The sequence below is a fragment of the Peromyscus maniculatus genome, chromosome 8, assembly GCF_049852395.1.
Source record: "Peromyscus maniculatus bairdii isolate BWxNUB_F1_BW_parent chromosome 8, HU_Pman_BW_mat_3.1, whole genome shotgun sequence".
Taxonomy (NCBI): Eukaryota; Metazoa; Chordata; class Mammalia; order Rodentia; family Cricetidae; genus Peromyscus; species Peromyscus maniculatus.
This window is the reverse complement of record NC_134859.1, coordinates 53,710,441-53,734,716: the sequence shown is the minus strand read 5'-3', so window position 1 is coordinate 53,734,716 and position 24,276 is coordinate 53,710,441. Positions and strand designations below refer to the sequence as shown.

Genomic DNA, 24,276 nt, shown 5'->3' with positions numbered 1-24,276 from the left:
TAAGAAAGGGAAATTTTGAGGGCATGGAAAACAGCACCGTGGGTGAGAGGGATGGAAAAAATCTAGATGTGGAGGTTGGCCACAGCTCAGAGTGAGCACTCTCCTGCAGTAACCAGGGAACGGAGAGGGTGGTGGTAAGGGCATGCAGTTGTGGATGGCCATGGGAAACTATCTTCCCAGCAAAACAGGAAGCGGAATCTCAGCCCTGCGCAAAGAACTACAGACAACTAAGGAAAGCTGGGGGGGGGGGGCGCCCCGGGAAAGAGCGCACCAACTGGTTGTCCAGTGCCGACCGTCAGCCCTGAAAACACATACAGGGAGCACTGTACAAACGGAACAGGTTATATTTGAGAATATATATGTATATACATACACTTAGATGCATGCAATAACAATTAGAAAATAAGGTCATGAATCTGAAGGAGAGCAGGGAGGAGAAGATGAGAGATTTTGAAGGAAGAGGAAGTGAGAAATGTAATCAAATTACAGTCTCAAGAATATAAAAATAGAGTTGAAGGCAAGGTGAATGGGTAATTCGTGGTTTCTGGTGATACAGTCGGAAAGTGGAGGAAAAGGCTGAGTAGATTTGGAGTGGAGGTGGGACTCCGTGGTTTGATGGAGTTTGCAATTAAAATTGAGTCCATGGTGGTCTTTGCTTCGCGCAGGGGCGCGAGCGAGCTGATCCCGGGTGGCTAAATCCCAGTGGGAGCTTCTTCAAAGGAAGAAAGAACTGGAAAACGACCTACTCTCCGCTAACCGAGGCAGCAATACCTAACACCAAAATTACTGACGCTGTGAGCAGGATTCGAACCTGCGCGGGGAGACCCCATTGGATTTCGAGTCCAACGCCTTAACCACTCGGCCATCACAGCCGCGTGCGGCCTCGGGCCTGCGGAGCTATAGCTGCCTATCAAGGCACTCGGCCCCAGCGGATTTCGCCGTTTATTATTTATTTATTTTCAAAGCAGCTGTGCGCATGCGCTGCGGCTGGACTGCCAGGTGCAAGCCTTCTCTTAGCAGCAACGTCTGCCCAGGACTCTCTTCTCGCGGAGCCACAGGGAAAAACCCAATAAAACCAGTTCCCACCCTATTCCCGTCCTAATAAGCGTTGAGGAGCCGAGTCTCGAGGATTAGCGGCTTCCGTGTCTCCAAACACAAGTGCTTAGGAAGAAAGTTGGCCTAAGAAGTAACTAGGTAAGAGGAAGAGATTTTTTCGGGACAGATGTCAATAATTTGGCAATAATATACCACTTCCTGTGCAAACCAGGCACCGCCGGGATTTGAACCCAGGATCTCCTGTTTACTAGACAGGCGCTTTAACCAGCTAAGCCACGGCGCCAACGAGTATACTGGTTCCTTCAAAGTAGATCAGCTGTTACCGACGGGAGAGGAAGCGTGGGATCTGTAATTTGACCGACGATCTGGACTGGACCTCGGATGATTCAGCCCACCCAGGTTCCCGTCCCCTTTCAAGTCTGAGCTAAAGGACTGGTGTCTTGGGGAACTAAAGTGACCAGCTGAAGAGCTAGTTCTGATGGGGTGTTGACGTGAAGCTGGAGAATTCAGCTGAACTACGCTTCCCACTTGCTTCTGCCGCGGTACCGATGACCGGGGCTCGCTAAGACCCTAACCACATGTTGCCTCTCTGCTTCTCCGGACGGACGGCCAAGCTAAGGTACTGGTAGAGAGTGTAGTTCTGTTAGGTGAAGATTGCCAGACTTAGCCAAGTCCTTTGCTGCCAGGAATGTGGAGGGAACAAGAAGAGCCTCATCAGCCCCCCTACAATCTTGCTGGTGGCAGGGCCACACCTCCCCTCGCCCCAACCCCCAACTTCATTTCACAAAGTCTTGGGTTTTTGGTTTTTCGTTTTGTATTAAAAAAATAACAGACACAATATCAAAAACACAAATGCCATTGGTAGAGGGTAGAGCTGCGAACACCTGGGTCCCACCTGAGGGGCAGCACCAGGGACTCCATGGTCCACCAACCTCCCCCACCCTGGAGCAGCTAGGGGTTCAAAACCCCTGGGTCCTACATGGACCCCAGGCTCCCCCCTCCCATCTTGGGATGAGGTAGGAGAGTGAGCTGTCTCCCCCAATAAATAAGTGCAGCCCCAAGCCTCCGACTGGGACTCAGGCTCAGCTGAGATTTGGAGAGCCCGCTTCAGCAGCTCGTCAGCCATCTTAACTGGATGAGGAAAGGTCTGTCTGTCTCCTCAGCAGGCTGGGAACGGACACTCCTCCAAATCGGGCTCAAACTTCCACTCTCTGCTAAGAGGCTTAGCGGCAGCTCCTGCCTGGGTCCTGGGCTGGTAGTGGGGGTCCTGCCCCCTATGCTGGGAGAAGCTGGGGCAGTTTCCTATCGGTTGGTCCAGCCATATCTTGAGTTCTAAGAACCCTAACACGGTCGAAAAGGGAGCCTCTCATAGACTGCTTCAAGTAGCCCCCAATGGAGTCTAGCTGGTGCCATTCTCTTCTGCAGGTAAAGCTGGACTGGATGAGTTCCCACCTTGTTCTTCTTCCTCCATGGCAGAGTCCTGAGAGCTTGGGCCCTTAGCCCCAATTTGGGTCTGGGCCTCCTCACCACCGTCACACTCACCACCACCACCACCAGCACCACCACCCCCACCCCCACCACCACCCCCCTCGCCTCCACCCTCTTCCATAGGCTCCAGCCCCAATCCGTCCAGTTCTGAGAAGAGTGGGTCATCAGAATGGCCAGGATCTTGAATGCTGCTACCACAGTCCACACAAGCCTTGGAGGGGAAAGCAGGATATGAGTTAGGCAGGATCCTCACTGGGAATCTACAAGCCCAGCATCCCAACCTTAACTAACCTAACTATGAGTACCAAAATATCTCCCAAGAAACCAGTCCACACATGTGGCTATAGTCTAACAAGGTTGGAAAATCCTCTACTGAGGGGGCTGGACAGCTCAGCTTCAGATACCAGTACCCATCCTTAACTCCAGTTCTACATCACCCTCTTCTGACCTCCAGGGACACCAGGCACACATGTGGTGTATAGACACATATGCAGACAAAACCACTCATATACATAAATCCTTAAAAAATTTTAAGGAGGTGCTCTACTGAGACCCCACTACTATGGGGTGGTATGATGGGCCAGAGAAGTTCTGTAAAAACTCGTGAGGTAATGTGGTTTAACATTACATCACCCAGCAGCAAGTTTATGGGATTAGCATCCTTCAGGATTAATGATCCAAAGACACTGAGATCAGACTTTACTCCTCTACCCCTTGAATACTTGAGCTCAGAATCTTCCACCCGAGTCTCTTCCTGGCTCCCCAGGCTTTTCTCACCATCACGTCAAGGGCCCGAGGCAGCTGGCCCTTCCGGACCCAGGAGTGCACGGCACCCAGTTCCCGACGCTGGTCCTCTGAGAACCGTGGCTGCTGCTTCTGCATGGCCCGGAGCCTCTCCCGGTCTTGCTTCAGCACAGAGGCTGTGTCCCTGTGTGAGGACGGTGAAGGCTAGGATCCAGGGCCAAGACCCATGGGGCTGGCATTCATCTTCAACCACAATTCCTTAACCCATTGTCTTCCGTGCCTTCCTCGAGGCAAGTAAGATTTCAACACCAGGAAACTACTCTCAACTTGAGAACTACTGGTAGGACCCCAAGGGGCTTATGCCACGACGGGCACCTCCCAGGCAGATCCACCCCACATTATCTGGGCAGTGCAGGCAGGCTAGTCTCTGTACTGCTCTGAAAGATGAGGCCTCTGAAACTCACCTGGAGGGTACCTGGTAAGTCATCATGACATGCTGGTCAGCATTGGCCATGAGCAGCCAGATGGGATCCTGGAGCACATACTTAATGACCTGGTCCCCAGGCTCAGTCCTGGCCTGAGCCGCGCCAGCCTCAGCCTCTGAAGAGTCGATGCTACCAAAGTACTTGCTCGTGTGGCTGCTTTGGCTGCTACCTGTGGAGGAGCGGAGAAGGCCAATGGAGCCAGGCTGGCTGACGCATCTACCCTGAGAGGCTTTACCAGGCCACCCTCTAAGGCCAATGTCCAGCCCACTGGCCTTCCCTGGCCTACTCTGGGGAGCACTGGGGGGTGGGTGAGCACTCACGAGCACTGGGGGGTGAGCACTCACGAGCACTGGGGGGTGAGCACTCACGAGCACTGGGGGGTGAGCACTCACGAGCACTGGGGGGTGAGCACTCACGAAGCACTGGGGGGTGAGCACTCACGAGTAATGCTGGCCGAGGTGCTGCCTCCCTCCTGGGATCCTGAACCAGACCCAGAGCCCAAGCCAGAGCCCAGGGAGCCCGAGGCTGCGGAGCCTGTGCCAGAGCGCGAGTCTTCCTGTAGCAATAGCTCCAGCAGGTCGCTGGAGCCTGAAAGAGCATCCTGATTGGAGGACTCCGTTACCTCCACCTAGAGGAGGCGGGGAGTGGAGGGGGACAGGAAGGCGGTGAGGAACCACCACGGTGGCTCCTCTTCAACCGCTTCTCCTGTTGAGGGGAACCAAAGGAGGCACACCCAACCCGACGGCTCTTTGCTCCTTGCTCCACGGCACAGGGCCAAGCGGAGGGGACAGTTTATGAGCGGGGAACATAATACTGGGCCCTCTCTATGTGGCAGACACACTCTCAAAATGGACACTGGGATGTCCTGACACCCGTCAGGCAGAACTGTCCCTGCCCAGAGGACGTCTGCGTCATTGAGAAATTCCGCTTGGACCCCTCCGACCCGTACCAGCTCCGGGAAGCTGAGAACTGGCCCAGGCAGCATCATCCAGGCAGGAGAGGGGCAAGGGCTGGGGCACTGGGGGTGGGGTGGGGAGAGGGAGTTGTTGCTCACCAGTCTGGCCTCTGGCTCAGCAGCCTCCTCACTGGGAGGCTGGGGCCCAGCACTGCTTCCAGGGCCCCCCGCAGCAGCACCCCCCTCAGTGCGGGGGGATTCCTCAAGCTGCAGCAGATTGAGCTGGAGTGGGGAACTGCATCTTGAGTTGAACAGTGGGGAGTCTGGGCGGTGTGGGGGGCTGGGGGCCAGTGGGGGCAGGGATGGGGAAGGTGAGTGGGAAGCAGGGGTGGGTGGCCCCTCAGCAGGGGCCTGGGATACCCCATACGGATAGCTAGGTGGGGTAGGGAAGAGATAGTTAGGGAGCACCAAGGCCACCATTGGGGTCACCAGGGGAGAAGGGAAAGTAGCAGGGGCCACAGATGTGGGGGCAGGGGGGAGAGGCTGGGGGCCTCCTCGAGGGGAGAACACTGGGAGTGGGTAGGGCTGGACCACTGCTGGGAAGGGGGTAGTGGCTGGCGGGGGTGGCCAGGGTCCAGAGGAGGGCACAGGTGACGGATGGGAGACATAGCAGGGGGGTTCAGGCTGGGGGGTCTGGTGGTGGCGAGAACGTTTTGCTTTGGATCTGCAGTGGTGTCGGCGACCAGGGGGCATGGGGCCATGGTGGCAGCCTGTGGGGAAAGAGCAGGGTTAGCAAGGAGCCTGCCACCTCCACTGCCCTAACACACGGAGAAGAGGACAGCAGGGCAAAGGACCAAGAGGCTGCTCAGCTTGCACGCAAAAAAAAATAACAGAAGAGAGAAAGTAGGGGAAGTTCCAGGGAAGAATCACAGGAGCCAGGGACAGGGGTTTATTGTGAAAGGAGCCAGGGAAGGGCAAGGTTACATGAGGCCAAGCTGGGGTGCGCAAAACAGAGGCACGCTGGCAGAAAGAGGAGGCTGAGTGGGTCCATGGGTGAAGAGGCAGGTGACTTCAGTCCATCTGCCCAAATCCCTCAGGCTGTGCCAGCCTGGGTCCTGGTCCAGCCAGTTGAAGCTGTGCTCTGCCTAACTCGCAATGGGATGATGTGGTGGGCAGAAGAGGCCAGGCCTCAGTCCTAGGTCCTGCAGCTGTCTGCAAAGGTCTCCTGCAGGTGCCTAGAGGGGCTACTTTCCATCTGCCCTAGGAGTCCAACCCCATCCAAGACTGGCCCGGAGTCTGCGGATCGCCGCCAGTGATGCTGTGTCCCACGCGGGGGCCATCTTTGCCCTTGTTCCCAAGCTAGGACTAGAGCAGCTTACCTGGAACTGAGCACTTCCACCTGCTTGTCTGAGTGCCAGCCCCTCAGCCTGCTGCAGCCTGGAACCCTGGAGAAGCTATCTCGGGTCTAACTAAACAGGGTTCTGGCGGTGAGGACAGCCTCAGGCTGGGTCCCAGAGCAGGAACATCTCCCTCGCCACCACATAACCACCCCCAGCATCTGGCCCTGGGCTGGCTGTGTAAAAGGCAGCTCAAGGAAGCCCCGGGTGGCTACCTCGCTCGCCAGGGGCTGAGGGGGCCCCAGAAGAGTTGTCAAGTCCACGCAGCCTGCCAAGGTCTCGGAAGCGGCTGAGGAAGGCTTGCTCTTCCTTTTGTGTGTGCAGGGACAGCACAGCCTTGGTCAGCCCCACTGGGCGATAAGCATCTGGGGCTGGGTCAGGGGCTACTGTGGGGCTGGGGGCCGGACTAGGGGTTGGGCCAGGGGCTAGGCCAGGCAGGTCCTCCATCATGATGATGTCTGGGGAAGGTGAGATGGGAAAAAGGTGATGAGAAACACCTCAGAGGTCAACACAACCACACCTACAACCTCCCCGCCCAAGGCCTGGGACCCCAGGTACTCAAGACCACCTCCCTGCCAAGAGCTAGACATGGACTCCTCTTCCCATGCAAAGCTGTGTCAGGAGAAAAGAGGATACTCAGTCTCCACCCACGGCCAAGACCCTGCCAGGAATCCCTGAGGTGACATCTCCTAAAGGAAGCCCACCTCTTGCTTTTCGCACGTTTAAGATCTGCCCAAAGACCCTGAAGAGTCTTTATAATCCTTTAGACCCTCTGTGGTCAGCATCTCAGTGTGGGACCCCCTCCCCTTGCACCCCACTTTTCCGGTTGAACTGACAGTAGGAACACAGGGAGGGGTGGCGGGGGGGACAAGCAGCAGAGGTTAGGAGGGTGGACAGTCAGGAGCAGTAGGGCCCCAAGCTAAGAAGGTGGCCTCCTTCTCTCCGCTAGGGGGAGGGGGAGAAAGGTAGGCAGGAAAGAGCTCTGTCTGGGGGACCCAGTGGGGCCCAGTCACTACCCCCCTCACTCCACGCCCATACCCGACTCCGGGGGCTTCTTGTCTCCCACATGGACGATGGTGGAGCTGAAGCTACACTGACTGGTGACGGACACCACGCTCTCTGCCTTATTGGCCAGGGCGAGCGGGCTCAGGGTGCCTCCCACCACTGGCTCCTTCCGAGGAGTGGCCCCCTCCCCCGACAGCACTGCTGACGTCGGATCTGTGCGGAGAGATGGCACTGGTTACCACCCTACCCCTTGGAAGGTCAGGAGAGGGGATCCCAGGGAGGCGTGGGGAAGGATTGGCTAGAGGGAGGGACCTGGAGATCAGGAGGCAGGAAAGGAGGGCCGGGAACAGCAGGTAGGAGCCCCCCAGGCAGAAGTGTATTGTATAGGCCGGGGACTACCAGGACGGGATGGGCAATGGGAACCAGGCATGCGCTGTGTCTTTACCTTTCTTGGGCCCGACAGGAACTGGGCCTGCCCGCTGCTTGTCGTCATCAGAGGCTGAGGAAGCGGTGCAGGAGGAGGAGGAGGCACATTTGCGCTTCGTCGTGCTGGGAATGTTGCAGCTCTCCAAATACCTGGGGATGGATGAAGCAAAGGGTTTAGGGGCCGGGCCTGGGGCAGGCAAGGCGGGCGCAGGGGAGAAGGGGCTGGGCAGGCCCTACCTGAGGATGCTGTCCAGGCAGTTGATCTGTTGGTAGGAAGAACAGCCGGAGGCTTCTTTCCTCTCTGGCTCCTCAGTGGCCAGTGCTAGCGGGGCTGGGTCGGAAGCAGGGACCACCTCCAGCTCAGGGTTTGGGGACTGGCAGGGAACGACTTTGGCCTTGAATGTCCCTGTGGCTGGGACAAGGAACGGAAAGGGTAAATGGGTTAGGAGCGAGGGTAAGGGGAACCTCAGGCCCTCCTCCTCCTCATCCCTGCTCTGTGATGTCACCAGCTCACCAAGGATGCGGGGCCGAGGTGGCGGCTTGGCCCGGGACTCGATGAAGAGCTGCTGCCCCTGGTGTTTGACCAGGTGGACGTCCTTACAGATCTGCTGGAAAGTCACCTGGGGGAGAGCAGAGCACTGGGCAGCATGGGGGTGGCCAGCGCCAGGACCCAAGTATCAGAAGGTCTGGGGCCTAGGCAGGGTAGCACGGGGGACTGGCAGTGATTCCCCACAGAGACCGAGAGAGGTGACGGAGGAGGTTACTCACTGGAGCAGGAGGCCCAGGCCCCTCGGCATCGCCCCCATTGCTGTCACTGGAGGAGCCAGGGCTATGCAGAGGACCGGGGGACATCAGAGGGCCGACTCCACAGAGCCCCGTGGGGCTGGAGCTGTGCACGGGCTGCAGGGGGGAGGGAGGGGGTCAGTCAGAGGTCTACATCCCGCTTCCCGACCGACGGACCACTTCGTCCCCGACCTTCCTCAACCCTCACCTGCAGCAGCAGTCGGTGGATCTGCTCTGAGAGCTCCTGTATGTCCGAGTCCAGGGACGGAGCCGGGCTGGGGGCTGGAGGAGTGAAGACGTCCTCATTCAGGGGTGCCCTGCAGGATGATGGTAAGGGTGACTACAGTCCTTCCCCAGCCCTATCAGAGTGCCCCGTCCACAATGCCAGCGCAGAGACAGGGCACACTTACGTGCGGACTTTATGGCGGCCCAACACGAAAGCCACCTTGCGACTCCAGGGGTGTACAAAGCCGGCCCAGCTGGTGTCCATGGTGACATACTCCCCGTTCCGAGCACAGAAGCGAATAGGAGAGTGGTCGAAGGGCTGGCCTGCCAGCTGCAGAACTGTGGGCGCCGCAAAGAAAAAGGTGTGAGCGGGTGTGCGAGCTGATAAAGTGGAGAGGGAGACACACAGAGATATCCAAGAGACCAAGGCATTGAGAGTCACCACCACAAAGGCAGCTAAAAAACCCTGGGGACAAGCAAGGCGAGCAAGATGAGGACTTACTCTTCTTATGAATGGCCAGCATGAGAGGTCGGTCCTCAGGATGCAGGAAGAGGAGTACTGGAGCCCCCAGGAGATCCTGGGGCAGGTAACCCAGCAGGGGCGCCGCCCTGCAATGAGAGGAGGTGTCAGATCATGGCTTGGCCCTGGTTACCCACCTTCCTCCCAGTCTGTACCTTACCTTTCATCTACATCCTGGAAGAGGCAGCTGGGTGTGTGCCGTGTAGTGAAGATCCTCTTGTCAGGAGGGATCCGGGGAGCTGCAGCATAAAACACGTAGGTTTCATCCACAATGGTCTAGCTCCTCAGCCCTCCTCTCTGCCTAGGGTCTGGCTGCCCGGCATGCCTCCTCCCGGCTCAGACCTGGCTTTATGGCCCACGAAGAGTCTGAGTCATCTGGTGACTCACACCAGAGATGACACTGAGAATCACTGACATATTCTCTTTCTCCTGTCGCACCTCAGGGATCTGTCTCATCCTACTCTGCCTCCAAGCAGGGCCTTATAAAAGACCCCTCTTCCTTATAATATGTCCTAAATCCTAAGGACCCAGCCCATGCCTCCCAGACTCTCATCTTGACCTTCACCCCACCCTAGAGGGAAAAGCTTCCTCCCATTATCCCCCAGGCCAGGGCCCTAGCCTATCCACCTTCATAACCAGAGTGGATGCGCTCTGCAATGAGTAGGCAGCATGGCTGTGCAGGGGCCCCATCTGAGACCCGAATCTTGGTCACATATGGGGTTAGGCGGAATGGCTGGTACCGAGGCCCTGGATCCCGGTCAGGACCTCCTCTGGCAAGGGAAAAATGAACATTAGAGGTTTCCAGCGGAAAGCTGCCCACCCCCTTGTCAAAGTCACAGCCCATATAACAGAGACAGCAGGGATGAGGAGGAGAGAGAGGCCTGCTCCTACTCCCCCTACCTACCTGATTCGGCAGAAGACGGACTTTTCCTGGGTGAAGTCCTTGAGGCCTGAACCTAGACCAGATGAGAAGACAGTCAGCACAGCACCATCCCCTCCCGGGCTGAGAAGAGCCCAGGAAAGGAAAGCCTGGGTCCAGGCTGCTCAGAGCAGCAGTTTCCTAGGATGGTCCAGTCTTCTGCATAGCATAAGGGAGGGCGCTTTACCTGCAGAGGTCCCGGTGCCCCAGGTGGGCAGTCGAGATGGTGTAGTGGAGCCATAGAAGACACCCACATCCTGGGGAGCTAGTAGCTCTGAGAAGCGGGCACCCCGAAACACATCCCGCTTGCAACGCAGCAGGACACCCGCCTGCTCCGAAATATAAACAATCCGGCCTGTCAGGAAGGACACGGCCACGGAGAAGGTATCCTAGGATGAGACCAAGATCAAGAGCAGATTTAGGAGCCGCAGGAATGGGGGTGAGGGTGCGTTAGAACAGAGGACCCAGGCCGCAACTGACCTGGTTTCGAAGAGTGTATTCGGATGTGATATGCTCCAGTTCCTCCAGGGTGTAAGTAGACATGTCCATGGCACAAGGCTCACCTTCCTCCAGACTCCACTGCTGATAATACTCCTGGTTAGCTGTAGGACAAGGGTATTCGAGCCATATTCAGTAAGGAGAATGGTACCTCCAACAGTCCATGGCCTGGCCACACCCTGCCGGGAAGCACCACTCACCCTGCACCTGCTTGACACAGGCCAAGGCATACTGCAGCGTGGCCAGGGTTCCAGAGCGGCCCTTGCCCCGACGTTCTGGTGGCAGCCGAAGTTTGAGCTCCCGCAGGGCAGTCATGAGTTCTTTCTGGGTCCTGGCTCGAGCTGACTGTTCACTGCTGCAAGGCCCACAAGGAATGAAGGGGTAAAGACGTTAGCCCCAGAGTCCAGCCCCAGTCCCCAGGCATCGGGTCCCCCAGCCCTCGCGCCACACAGTACCTGCAGCCACTGGTAGATGGGTTGTCCTGCTCCGAGCTTGCACTCAGGAGACTATAGGCAATGGAACTGCTGGGTGGGGATGGGCTCTGAGAGTTTGTACTAGAAAAGAAGCAAGAGGCCCAGGTGAGGGTCAACAGTGCCATGCTATCACCTAGCTCTCCAGACTCTGCGCAGGCACGCGCACACCTACATGCGCACACACACACCTCTTGCTGCTCTCGGTGGTCTCCAGCAGGGCTGAGTCCTTGCCATTGCCAGAGGAGGAGCTGTGGGAACTCCGCTGGGATGCACCCCTGGACTCGTGGCCGTTGGATTCATTGCCGCTTGAACCGTTGCTGTTGGCATCGGTATCATCAGCCAGGCTGCGGCCCGGACAAGGCCGGTGCTGTGGGGCCCCAGGGGATGGGACTCCTCCAGGACAAAAAGGTTCTCCGGGCCTGGGGTCTCCTCCCCCATCAGCCCCTTCTAGGGGGCCACTCATGTCTGGGCCATGCAGTGGAGAACAGAACAGAGAAGGTGAAGAGGCCACCACGGGTGCACAACGGGGCTTCTGAGGCCTGGATAAGGGAGGGAGCCCTGTCCCTGAGGGCTGGCTAATTTAATCACAGCACCTAGAAAAAGAAACCAAGAAGGAAGGTTTTAGCAAGGCTGAGCCGTTAACCCCACAGCATCTACTGGCCACATTCAGTCCTTCCTCTGCCAGTCCCTCGCTGATGGGATTCAGGCCTGGGGCTTGCAATAGAAAACTAAGTTGCTTCCGTTCCCCCTAAGGATACCACGGGTAGGAAGGCAGCTCTCTTGGGCTTTCTCTTACGCCCCCTGCCAGAGTGGAGTGGGCACAGCCTGAACAATTAACTACAACTATGGCTGTGGGATAACGCTTGCAGGTTTTCTATCCCCACATTCTCATGAGGTCCCGACTTGGTCTGGGACTCTGAGGCCTCTCGGAGCAGGGGGTGAGCGGATCGCCTCCTATATTTAGGCTTCCGGGCTAATTTTATCCGGGGGCGGTGCCACCCCCGCTGCACATGCGCGTCGATGTGCCTGGCCCCACCACGCGCTTCCGCCACAGCTACGGTCGCCAGGGAAACCGACGTCAGCCGCTGAGCTCAGCGGTTGCTGGAGGGACCACAGGAGGGCAGGAACGACCCCTCCCCCAACCCCTATTGCTGTGTAAGTGGAAAACGGACCCACTCCCACACTGGCCAGACCACCCCTATAATGGCCAGCAAGGCCCGGGGGTCACCCACCTTAACAAATTCCCAGGGCCCAGGGAGCCATGTGAAGAGATGAACTATAGGGACTCCAGAAACAGGTCCTAGCCTCCCCAGGGAGAAGTACACGGCCTCTGCTCTCTGTGGAAACGCCCCCATCCTAGCTCCATCCTTCTGATCAAGACACTGCTTTTCTTTCTCGGACCCCTGCCGGCTCCCAAACATCAGGACTGCGATTACCACTTGCCACAGAGAAGGACCCAGGCATCTTTCCCAGTCCCCTCCTTTCCTAGTTAACCCTACCACCGCATCAATGCCTTCGGTCGGGGACACACAACCACCAACACACAGTTCTTCCTCTGCTCCTTGTCTAACCACACCCCCATCCCAAGTATTTTCCGAGCACCCGGAGAAAAGGGAAGGCTGCGGCCAACAGCAAGAACTAGCGCTGGGAACAGGATGTTCCAGCATGAAGCGGCTGACATCACGACCGGCAAGGGGCCAGGAATTGGAGAGAGGAAGGCAGAGAGAGACTGCAAAAACCTGAAGGGGTCTTTGTGCCGGGGTAAACCCGAGGACCCCCGAAGTGACAAGGAAGGGGCAGAGGCCATGTTCGCTAAAGGTCTGTTGTCGGGCTCAGGATGGCTGCGCCGGAGAAGCAGGGGCAGGAGGCAAGGTGAGCGAATAAGAAATGCAGACAGCCCGTGAAGGGTTGAATTGAACACCTAGGGCCCCAGGGGCGGGGAAGGGGTGGACAGTGAAAAAAAAAAAAGGCGGATTACTGTTTTGCTGTCCAAGCACCAGAGCTCAAAGTGACCCGTCACACTGGAAGTAGTGGTGACCAAGCTCCGGGAGAAAGACTAGCCCTCGGATTGCAGCAGAGATCCCTACCTGGCCGTTCGAGCGCCCTCCAGCCGCCTGCCGTTTCAGCCCGCAACCGAGAAGCTCCGAGAGGCTGGGAGGCGGGTTGCATAATGCCAGGCCCTGCCCCTCATTGGCCTCCTGCCCGCAGAGCCGCGGGCCCCGCCCCCAGCTGGCGAAGGATCTCTCCCTGGCACCTGATTGGCTACTGGCTCCCACTGAGGTCAGGGCTGTGTCACACACATCCTTGCACGTGGACTTGGGTGCTGGTGCTGGGCTGAAGGGCCTCTGACACCGCTCAGGCAACCAATGGGCTCCGGGTGCCTCGCACAGTGAATGATGAAAGAGAAGGGAAGCGGGGGGGGGGGGGCACCCCTTCTCAGGGAAAACGTCTGAGCCACGGTGGGTGCTCAAGAGAACCCTCCTTCCTGAACTGAGCAGCCTAGCAGAACAAGACACCTGTCGGGGAGCTAGCCATGGGAAGTGGGAGAGAGAAAAGCCTAGACTGATATTCCCTGGCTTCTCCTCAACCTTGTCGTAAAGAAACTAGTCCTTTCCTCTGACACTTCAGATCCCAGGAGAAGGGCAACCGAGGGTCCACGTGTCATGAAGGGGTGAGTGGGGGGTGGGGGGACACGGATACTGGAAAGGGCGGCGAGAGCCAATGGCGCTATGAAAGGAAACAAAAGCAGGTGCTTCGATGGCCAATCAGGGAAAAGGTCTCCAGGCAGCCTACTTGGTGACTAGCTCTGCCTCTCTGCAGAGGATGCAGCCACCCACATTTAGGGCTGCCCCCAAAGTGGGGGCCGGGAAACCAGGACTGCAAAGGGGGCAGCAGAGAGGGCAGGTGAGGCCCTAGGCAGGAAAACGTGGGGTGGCGAGGGTTTTATACCCCTGCTGCTTAGAAAAAGAAAGGTAAAGTTGGAGCAGCAGCAGCGTCTCATTTACTGTCCTCTCAGCAGCCATGAAGTCAGTCTGTCAGGACTGGACCCACAGCAGACTGACGGTGAAACGTGATGGTTTTGTGTCTGTCAAGGATAGGTAAGGGAGAGGGAGCCCCGGGAGGAGAGGACGCAACAAATTACAATTTAAAGAGGAAAAGTGGAGCACTGATTCATAAAAAGAGAACAGGGGCTTGATTTGGGGGGGGATGACGTGCCAGTCTGGGTTCAGGAGAGCTGTAACCCCTCTATCCAGACCTGTGCTGAGTAGTTCTTCTCGGGGTTCCCTGGAAACGTAGGTGGCAGGTGAGGAGGCCACCGAGCAGGTGCTGACATAATCAGGCTAAGTGCACGCCCCTCGCTGTCACGTGGCTAAAGCTTTCCTTAACAATAGTGTTTGCCCTGGAGGGGGCGGAGGGGCAGGGAGCTGTAGAAAAGCTGGGACACAGAAGCGTTATAAAGTAACCCAGAAAAACAGAAGCAGGAAAACGGAAAACAAAAGACATGGGCGCCTGAATCCCCGGCTTCCTCTTCCTGAAAACGATCCTGCTTTCCTGCCCGCCCCCCTGGTACTGTGTGTGACCCTGTTCACTCTTTGTGTTTTCCAGACCCCTTTCTCCCTCCACAGCTCTCGAGGACTCAGGTGTGATTCCTCTGACCCAAACAGCCTTTGCTCGCCCACCTCCGCACCTGCCATTTACACAGACAAAGGGTGACTTCAGCACTCCCACAGCCCCCACCCGATCCCAAGGCCCAGGCTGTCAGGCCTCACGGTCCCCACAGTAACCGGGCTCTGCTGCCGTCAATGGAGAAGAGGGGGCGGGAGACAGTGGTGACGTCAAAGCGGAGGAAGGAGGCGGGGCGAGGCAGCTGGGGAATGTGGGGCAGGGAGGCTGGAGAGGCAGCGGTTTGGGAGGCAGCCAGCCCCAGAGGGCGGCGGCCAGCGCACTAGGGAACATCGTGTTCTCTTGGCTGGTGGCCCAGGACATGCACTCAGACTTGGCGCCTCCCCCAACCCACCGACAGCCGTCCTGTACAAAAGCCAAGGATTCCTGGAGAGACGGTTAGAAGGAAGGGGTCCCCCTTCCCTGCCCCCATGGCTGGCTCTCCTTTCGGGACTTGGGTTTGTGGGCCCCGAGCTGGTTGTCACAGCTCCTGGCATTGGCTTTTCCCTGTAACCAAACTGCACACAGCCGCTGGCCCGGTACCAAAGAGCCACCGCGGGTAAACTGGAGGCCCAGGCTCGGAGAGGGAAGGCGCAGCTTTGCTCCTTCCCAGAGGCCCCCTTCAGAGGCGGAATTTCTAGTTACTATTACAGCACAGAATAGATGGGGGGGGGGGGTCGGGGAGAAACTGGGACAGAACAAGTCGGCCCAGTCTGGAGCCCAGATCTTGGGAGAGGAATACAGGGGAGGAATGATGGAATTTGGGCTGGTGCCTGCAGGCCAGAAAAATCAGGAAGAGGGAAAAGAGGAGTCATCAAAACTTGCAGAAAAACAGAAGATGAAGGTTGTTCCGAGCCACAACATTCACAGAAACCCCTAACTCCATCACTACATTTTGTTACCTTATAGTTTGTGTTTTAAATGACATGTGCTAAGTATTTCACATATACTATTCTTGCTTAAGCCCCCAAAACCGATGATAGATATCACCCTCATTTCATGAGGGACACCTAAGACTTAAGTAGTTACTAAACTTGCCTAATTGTCTGCTTCATAAACATGTTCTCAGCTTCCTAATAATGAAGCCCAAGATTTGGACTCTGAGGATGGCTGGTTCTGGCTTCTCATGCTCAGGGACCCTGTAAGTGTTACCAAACCTCTACTCTGCATTCCAGCACCATCAAAACAGGACCTCTCAAATACTCCCCTGGTTCTAAGTTTGGTGCCTAGAACACAAGCTGCATCTCAAGATTCAGCCTGATCTCAAGGCATCGTTTTTACTCCACACATCACCATGGTTCATTTTTTCTATGATCAAAAACTCTTGAGATCATCAGAGAAGTCTCCAGCCACAATGCTTTCCTAGGAACCTTCTTCCTCCCTCTCCCACCTCCACCCAGGCCTGACTGTCTAGACATCAGAGCAGCCTTTTGGCGGCTCCTCCCCTCCCGCAACCCTCTACCCTATCCTCCCTTTCAGAATCCAACAAATTGCTAGCCCATTTCTCTTTACAAGCATGTCCCTGAGACCACAATGCTATCCTTTTCACGTGAAAAAGTAATCCATAGTCGTGATGGGACAGCCTCCGGGTCACACAAATCAGCACACTAACCTTTCTCAGATCACCATGTCACGTTCCTACCTGCCCTCCCAGGGCCTTTCTCTAGGCTCAGACTCTCTGCCTCTTCCAAGTGCCTTGGGAGCCTACCCAAACCTTAACCAGCTCTCAGGCTTCAGCTCCCTCGGGTGGCTGAGGGCTTCTGAGCACTCCGCGCTAGGCAACAGGGTCCAGGGACCCTAGAGAGGTGAGCGATCTGAAGCTGGTAACTCCGATCCATGCTCCCCTAGAGCTGAGTCTGCCGTCCACAACCATCAAGCACTCCTACTGCAGTTCTCACACATTTGCATGATCCCACACCACGCCATTGACACCCCTTTTGGCCGGGCACACCTCCCCGGAAAAACACATTTCGATCGCCCGGGAGTAGGGGGCTACTCACGGTTGCAAGCGCACGCAGAATCCAAATTTCTTCACTACTGGGGACGTTGGGCAGCTACTCCACAGGCTCCTCCAGGCCCTCCCACTGCCCATTCTGTCACGCCTCCCAAGCTTATTGGCTTAGAGGCGCTAACCCATGCCCCGCTCAACGTGCAGCCGACAAGCCCCTGCAAAGCCGCCATTGGCACTTCAGAGAGCAGTCATTTTCCCATTGGACAACGTGACAACCGGTAGTGATAGAGCCACGTGAGGGAGGGGGCGCCCCAGCGCGTTGATTGGACATCTAACCGGAAGCCACACCCCTCGCCCACTCCCAAAGCTTTTATTGGCTGTGGCAACAACCCCGCCCTGCCTAAATCGGTGACGCAAATGCCAGCCCTGCCCTAAAAACTTTCTCATAGGCTGAGGTCGCGGAGCTGTAGGGAACACGTGCAGGCCGGCTCACGCGGCAACTTGTTTACCGAGAAGCTGGGGATTTTCCTTGACGACACTTACCCAAGACTGTGGAGTCTGCGCAGGCGTACCAAGCGACTTGTACGCAGGCGTAGATGTGACAGGCTATGGCGTAGTGGGGATACTTAGCAGAGACCCTGCCATGACAAGAGGCTCCTGGCGCCCGAGTTTTGTGTCTCTGATTATCCCCAAAGCTTAAGTCTGAGTGTTAAAGAGGTCTTTAGATCGCATGGCGACGATAGTGAAAATGACTGTCTCCTCCTGTTTTCTGTGCCAGACACTTCCTGCAGACTCCAAGAAGGCCGGCTCACTACCCATAACCTCACAGAGACTGAGAGCCAGGGTTACATAATCTGTCAGAATTCCCATGTTAACATGTTGATTAAAGAGCTCCGACACCGTGAAGGTATATCGGTGTCTTAGGGCCTATGGAAACCTTAAACCTAGAAGCAATTTCAAGGATTAAATGTAAAAAGCCTGACATATTTAAACTCTCCATAAAGATAGAAGTTAGAACAGAGTATGGCTAAATACAAGACACCTGGGCACCATAAAGCCTCTGAAATAATCTCCAATGTAAGGGCCTGAAAATTCTATTTTTAAAAGTACCTCTAGTAGTCCTTATTTCTTGGCTAGGTGTGATGGCACACGCCTTTAATCTTAGCACCAGGGAGGCAGAGAGGCACTTGGATCTCTGTGACTTTGAGGCCAGCCTGGTCTACATAATGAATTCTAGGACAGTCAGAGCTACATAGTGAGACCCTTGTCTCAAAAAATATATATTTTATTTTTTTAGACAAGGGTCTCACTATGTAGACCAGGCTGGCCTCAAACGCAGAAATCAGTCTGCCTCTGCCTCCTGCATGCTTGATTAAAAGCCTGCACCACACCTGGCCCTCTAGTGGTTCTTGGCCACTCACTTTTCTCTCTCTAGGTTCAGCTGCCCTGGAGAGGCAAGGATCGCCACCGCCCAGCAAGTGCTACACACACTGGCCGTGTCTAGACCCTCATACTCTGAATACAGAGGGCGACCGGACACACTGCCTCTTCCCTCCACGGCTACATCTCGGTGATGCTCCTGAAGTGTATGCATGGTGACAGGTTTACGTACAGCGCTTTGAGAGTTCAAGAGGGGGGCGGAAGTGGCAACCCCACAACCGAGTGCAAGGGCAGAATGCCATCTACAGCCAGCTTTATGCCCGTGGGCTTTGTCTCATCAAGCTGATCCTTTCAGTCATTCATTAGCCCATCTGGCTGTCTGGCGCTGTGCTGGAAAGGGGAAGAATCGCTCCCACAGAAGCGGCCCAGGAGTGGACGGCTGTGGAAGAGCCGAAGGGGTAGCCAGAAGTGAAACTTCGAGATAAAGGAGTGCAGTGGCAGGTAGCATCATACTCCAGGCCAGGGAGATGAGGAGCTGGGAACCCCAGGCTGTAGAGCTCACTGGCTCTTTCTAATCTCCTGGTGCCCCACATGGCCACTTTGGGAATTACACTTTGCAAGGGCCCAGCTGGGGTCAGGGCCTCCAGCAACAGGCCAGCTCCTCCCGATGAATCTTGTCAACCACTCATTATATCTGAAGATCCAATACTCTTACTACTGGTTAAGAAAAAGATTGTAGACACCACCTGGTTACTCATTACACGTTTATTGTACATTTTCACAATCTGGATGCGCCACAGAATTGGGGGCATGGGGTAGGGGAAGAAGGAAGGCAGGGGACACTGGGATAATATTGGGGGTCTAGAACACAAGCACCCCCACCCCCAGCATCTCTCCTACCCTTTCACACCACAGTTTAGATCTCCTTGGTTCCCCTCCACACAGAAAACCTGGTGTGGGGGGGGAGAGTTTGGGGACACCCCCCCCCAGTGGCAGGCTAAGGGGCTGTACCCTCAGACCCTTAAAACTGTGCCATTTAAAAAGGTTAGATCCTTCTTCTATTATTTCACCCAAAAAGGGAATAGCTTGCAGTCTCTCTCTCTTTCTCTCTCTCCCCCTCTCTTTCTGGGCTCAACAGCCCTGGAGAAAGGCGAGGATCCCCATCATCCAGCAAGTCCCATACACATATTGGCAGTGACTAGTACCCCCACCCTGAATACAGGGGGGCAGTCTGAGGAGCTGGGCAGTGATGGGGGGCAACACCCCACCCCCAGATTGGGGAGGAAAGTTTTCAGTCCAACCTCTAGCAAGGATCAGGCCAGAGGTTTCAGGCAGGAATTGGGAGGATTCTGTCTTGTTCTACTCTCCCCAAGGCAGTGATGACACACACACACACTGGAGCCACCCTCCTCCAAGAGTCAGATTGTGGTCAGCCCCCGCTCCTCCTGGTGGGAGGAGGAGGCAGATCAGGCAGATGGGAGGGAGGGAGACCCCCTGGGAATGTCAGTTGAGTGCCCCACATGAAAACTGGGGAGCAGGAATGTAGGGAGAGACCCCGAGTGGCAGAATTATTGGTCCATCATAACACACTGAACTCCAAGACACTTACACACCAGCTGGGGGGGGAGAGGAGGGGCAGGAGGTCTGGAAAACAGGGTAAGGGAGGTCAACTAGACTAGAGGGCTGGGAGGGGGCAATTCTGGGGCCCAGAGCAGCCTGGTTCCCCAAAAGCCCGGCTCCCCACCACCTGCAGGTAATGTCGTGCAAATGAAATGTGATAAGAGGACCAATGGAGACTAACTCTTCAGAAAAGAAAGGAAAACACAGAAGAGTGAAGAGATGGAACAAAAAGGAAGGAAACGGAAAACACGTTGGTATGCAAATGATATGCTAATTAATGTTGGAAGCTCCCAGAAAACCTTGGGATTCTTAGGACCAAGTGGGACCAGTCTCAGAGCCTTCCAAGGGATACAAAGATGTAACCTAGGACGGCCTGGACAGGTGGAGTGTTTGTGGTTTGTTTCTGCGGAGTTTGCTTTTTGTTTGGAGGGTCAGGAATTGTCCAGGGAAGCTAGGGGACGGATCAGTTCAATCCAAGGGAGGAGGAAGGGGCTATTGCATAGCGGATGCAAATGGGGGGACTTGGGGCTGTCAGGGAAGGAGGAAAGGGGCAGAGGGTGAGAGAGAGAGGTGAGAGGAACCTCAGGAGGGGTGTTAAGGACAACCGGAAAAAATCTTCTAGTAATAAAACTACAAACAGACCAAATATATATAATATTATATATGTATAAAGAACAGCTGGCTATTTACAGGGGGCACACACACGGACACACACACACGGATCCGAGGGAGGGGGGGCTGAAAGATATGGCTGAGAGGTGGAGGGACGGCTGGGGGTGGGAGAGAGGCCCTTCTTAGGCAGGGCAGACTCCTCAGGGATTTAAGTGCTGAAGTAAACTGTGGAGAGAGGGAAAGAGGAGGCGGAGGGAGGGCAGAAAGAGAAAGAAAGCGGCATGTCAGGCCCGGCCCTGCTCCAAACCCCCCACCCCCAGCTGGCTGATAACCCTCCTCAGCCTCAGTTTCTTCATCTAGAGAACAAAGGGACTTGACAAGTGGGCATTATGACCCGTAAACTCCGCGATAGGACAAAGGGGCACAAAACCTTTCATCCACTGGGCATTTGGCTACAAACCCTCAACCAGTGGGGTAGTTGGTTTCCTGGTCACGTCCAAGCCCCTCGACCCTTACTGTCCCCCAGTTCTAGGACCCCAGACTGGGCTCTTAGGCCCGAAGGGTTTTTAGTGGAGCGCCAGAGACCCACCCAGTAGTCCTGTATTCAAAAATCTTAACAGAAATTACCCGGAACCAGGCAAAGTCAGGCTATACAACAGCCAAGCGTCTTGGCTCTACATGAAATCAGAACTGCCAATAGCAGCAAAATGTGTTTTCGCTGAAGAGTGAAAACTAGGTTAATGACCTTCAAAACCCAGAATCCACGGGGAAAACCTCTACCTCTCCAGGGAAAGGGCCCTGGCCACTCGTGCCCCACTCACCGATGATGATGATGAGGATGATGGCGCAAATCACTCCCAAGATTATCATCATCTAGGAGCGAGAGGGAGGGTCAATGAGCCGAGTGGTGGCCCCCAGCCACCCATCAGCCCTCCTGCCTGTCCCCATCTCCTTCCCCTTACCTTGAGGTTTTTCCACCAGTATTTACGCTTGAGCTTGGCTGCACTTGTTTCGAACTGGGAGGCCCCTGCCTGGAGGGCGTCTGCACGATCATCCAGCTCTGATAGCTTCTGGTCCCGCTCCAGGACCTTGTCCACATTCACCCTCATGATGTCCACCACCTGGGGGAGGGGTCCACGAGGCAGGGGGTGTGCCAAGGCACGCCTCAAGGAGGGCACTTCTTGAACATGGGCCCATTGTGCCACACATGGAACATGCACCCCGATGTCTCCAGGCTAACATGCCAAGGACATACACAGAACATGCCTAGCACACCTGGGGGACATGCAAGGAGCACACATCAGGGGCATGCTGCAGCCATACACCTCAGATGCCACAGCAGCACCCTCTCTATAGGCACTGGATCAGCCCATGGCGAGAGCACACCGGTCCCAGCTGGCACACCCCAGGCTAGCACAACTGATCACCACCCCAGAGCCCTTCCAAGTGCATGCTGACAGGGAACCAGAGATGGGGCTCGGCGGGTCTCGGACCCAAAACCCACAAGCGTAAAAGATGGGCTCCCACACCTCTCGTCTTGCACCTTTGACACACACACACACACACACACACTCACCTCATCCACCTGGGCCTGGGTCTGCTGCAGTCTCCTGTTACTGGTAAGATTAGGAGGGGGTGCAGGGGGGCCACCCTCGCCGGCCGGGGCGGCAGGCGGGACGGTGGCAGCGGTAGCCGACCTAAGGAGGAGAAACGGATTAAGATGCAGGGCCCGAGGCCTCGGGCCCCGCGGCCGGGGCTCCACCCATCCACCTGTCCACCCTTCGCCCCTCCAGTCCTCCCCTGCGCGAGGAAAGGCACCCGATGGGGGCACCCGGCCACTCTACGCCCCGCTGCGGTTGCGCCGCGTGACCTTGAGAGACCCTCCCCGTGCCTCAATTTCCCCGCCTGTTAAAATGAAAGCGACCTCCGAGACGCTGCCCGGGGTCGACCCGAGATGACTGACAGCCATGGTGGCTGGGGCGGGGCGGGCGGGCGGACGCCGGGTCTTCTCTCCCCCCGCCCCCCCCGGGGCCATCGCCCGCGCCAGACCGCCCGGGACCGGTTCCGGGCGTCCAAGCGCAGTCACGGGCAGCAGCAGCCCGGGTCGGCGGCACGGGAGGCGCGGGCGGGACCCCCCCCCCCCCGTGTCTCCTCCCGGGCCACCCCTCGGGGGGTGGCGGCCCGCGCGGGGCAGGACGCCGCGGGTGGCGAGTGGCGGGCGGGCGGGCGGGCGGCTTACATGGCGGGGGCAGCGGGCAGAGGACTTGGCAGAGGCAGTGATGGCGGCGGCGGCTCGCGCTGGCTCCGACTGGCGCTGGCTGCCCGGGACTGGAAGATGGCGGCCGCACGTCACCCGCATCCGGGCACTGCGGCGGGGGCGGGGCGCGGCAGGCGACACGTCGCCGGCGGGCCGCGGGGGCGGGGCGCTGCGGGACCCGGGGTCCGTCCGGTGGGCTCCGTCTGCCGGCCCGAGCCCGGGGGGCCCGGCTCGCACACGCACCCACCGCCGGCCCCCAGGGCATCTGCCACCCGCCCCCCGGGGACCCACACCTCGCCCCTAGACCCCATATCTCGCCGCATCCCTCGAAGCGGGTCCTCAGGTCCTGACCGCACACAGCCTAAGGTCTCACCCTGCAACCCGGTCCCGAGCCCTGGTGACCCGCCCTCAGCGCCCGGCAAGGGTGGAGGGTGGGAGATGAGAAGCGACCACCAAGGCAGGTGCCAGGGCGATGCTGATGATGCCTGGAACCCTGACGCTGGATGGAGGGGAACTGAGAGGACGGACCTCACCCGTCACCCTGCAAACTGAATGACTCGAGGGAGCTCTGGGGCCCCTGATTTCCCAGCAGGGTGTGAGCAAAAGGAATAACAGAAGCCCCCCGACACACACACACACACACACACACACACACACACACACACACACACACCAAGAGCTGTGCAAGCTGGGTGTTCGGACAGGTGTGCTGGGCAGTCAAAGCTGGGCCCCACGAAGATTAAACAAGCCAGAGACTCCAGGAAGGGCAAAGGCTGCCTGGTGGTGGTGCGGTGTCACATGGCAGGCTGGTCCCCGACTGGGGTCAACTGCCCAGCCTCTGCTTTGACTCTAGCAGGGCCTGAGTGGCACCTGTGGTGCTTTTATGTTGTAGGCGCTGCTTTACCTGCAGATTAGCCGCGCAGACATGACCTTGACAGCCAACTGCCACTCCCTGGGCCCAAGTAGACGCTCAATAAATATTTATTAAATGGCTTGATCTAGATAAGACAATAGGAGATTATCTTAGACCTGGTCCATCCCTGACTGCTCCATTTTAAGTACACCAAACAGACACAGCAGCTGTACACACTCCCATCCTGCATCTAGAGATAGGACCAGGGAGCCAGCTGTCTATTTAGCAAGCCTCCGGGGTGAAGGAGGCATTTTAGGGGAGGACTGGCGGCCCTGAGGTGGGAGTACTCTTTACAGCCCTAAGAGAGCCTTCATCTCAGAGACAGGCAGGGTCTGGCTTCCTTCCTCCCACTCCAGGCTTCCCAGGGCCTCCAGGGTGTGAGCGCTCGTGTGCTGCAGTGCCCCACCCCCACCCAGCAGAAGCCCCAGGACCGGTTGTGTCGTGAGAGGTGTTATTTCCCAGCTGTCTGGGGGAGGTGAGGGAGCCGGAGAGTGCGTGCTGGGTGCAGGATTCACTCTTGGCTGCCTCCCTCTCCCTGGAGAAGCTAGGAGCCCGGTGTTTGTGAGGCTGAGCTCAGGAAAAGAACAGCTTTGGGGGTTCTCAGAGCAGCTGGGAAGCTCTTGTTTTCTGTCCCTGAAACCACTCGGCTTTCTAGTCAGAGAACAAAGATGCCAGATTCCATTATTTCAAGTTCAGTGCTTTGGTGTCTGGATAGGAAATGTCCTCAAGAGTGGGAAAGGGTAACTGGAAGCGGAGGCCCCCACACAGCCCAGCACTCGGCCGACTAAGAGAAAGATCTAGCCCTTGGTTTAGGGATGATGCCCATGTTGCCTAGCCAAACACAGAGGGCAGAGGATATGGAAGGGACCAGAGTCACAGACAAATTTGGGGAGGTTAGGCCTTGGCATATTGCTGGGAAAGTTGTTCTTCCCGGGGGACTCTGAGGACAGCGCAGCAGCAGAGTGA

The 24,276-nt window shown here is 56.9% G+C and overlaps 2 protein-coding genes, 2 long non-coding RNA genes and 2 other non-coding genes across 9 annotated transcripts; 2 read left to right on the top strand and 4 right to left on the bottom strand.

The window, feature by feature from the left end:
• Positions 1 to 790: 790 nt before the first annotated feature.
• On the bottom strand, positions 791 to 872 carry Trnas-cga (transfer RNA serine (anticodon CGA)). Its single transcript has one exon. It is a non-coding gene; the product is annotated as a tRNA-Ser (tRNA).
• Positions 873 to 1,265: 393 nt separating this feature from the next.
• Trnat-agu (transfer RNA threonine (anticodon AGU)) lies at positions 1,266 to 1,339 on the bottom strand. The gene has a single exon. It is a non-coding gene; the product is annotated as a tRNA-Thr (tRNA).
• Positions 1,340 to 1,367: 28 nt separating this feature from the next.
• LOC143266891 (uncharacterized) lies at positions 1,368 to 9,296 on the top strand. The gene is made up of 3 exons (XR_013041700.1): positions 1,368 to 1,675; positions 4,609 to 4,765; positions 5,933 to 9,296. It is a non-coding gene; the product is annotated as an uncharacterized LOC143266891 (long non-coding RNA).
• On the bottom strand, positions 1,848 to 16,885 carry Per1 (period circadian regulator 1). Of its 4 annotated transcripts, none has more exons than XM_006973469.4 (23): positions 16,578 to 16,885; positions 11,103 to 11,507; positions 10,897 to 10,995; positions 10,642 to 10,796; positions 10,424 to 10,545; positions 10,131 to 10,332; positions 9,929 to 9,980; positions 9,652 to 9,794; positions 9,185 to 9,263; positions 9,007 to 9,113; positions 8,690 to 8,843; positions 8,488 to 8,596; positions 8,265 to 8,396; positions 8,011 to 8,116; positions 7,734 to 7,908; positions 7,516 to 7,646; positions 7,104 to 7,283; positions 6,281 to 6,523; positions 4,828 to 5,438; positions 4,215 to 4,401; positions 3,753 to 3,942; positions 3,322 to 3,472; positions 1,848 to 2,755 (listed from the first exon to the last, which is right to left on the bottom strand). In XM_006973469.4, exons 2-23 carry the CDS (start codon positions 11,375 to 11,377, stop codon positions 2,456 to 2,458), a joined length of 3,903 nt encoding a protein of 1,300 aa, XP_006973531.1. In that variant the 5' UTR covers positions 11,378 to 11,507; positions 16,578 to 16,885; the 3' UTR covers positions 1,848 to 2,455. The 4 variants fall into 4 exon arrangements, with proteins under 4 accessions (XP_006973531.1, XP_006973532.1, XP_042138192.1 ...); XM_006973470.4 differs by lacking the exon at positions 16,578 to 16,885 and adding an exon at positions 13,002 to 13,166; XM_042282258.2 differs by lacking the exon at positions 16,578 to 16,885 and adding an exon at positions 12,147 to 12,317.
• LOC121831328 (uncharacterized) lies at positions 14,853 to 18,090 on the top strand. The gene is made up of 3 exons (XR_013041701.1): positions 14,853 to 14,975; positions 15,647 to 15,718; positions 17,964 to 18,090. It is a non-coding gene; the product is annotated as an uncharacterized LOC121831328 (long non-coding RNA).
• Positions 18,091 to 18,658: 568 nt separating this feature from the next.
• On the bottom strand, positions 18,659 to 22,510 carry Vamp2 (vesicle associated membrane protein 2). Its single transcript, XM_076542661.1, has 5 exons — positions 22,380 to 22,510; positions 21,717 to 21,837; positions 21,103 to 21,261; positions 20,962 to 21,013; positions 18,659 to 20,365 (listed from the first exon to the last, which is right to left on the bottom strand). Coding segments are annotated over exons 1-5 (351 nt in total). The 5' UTR covers positions 22,382 to 22,510; the 3' UTR covers positions 18,659 to 20,348.
• Between the last annotated feature and the right edge of the window lie 1,766 nt (positions 22,511 to 24,276).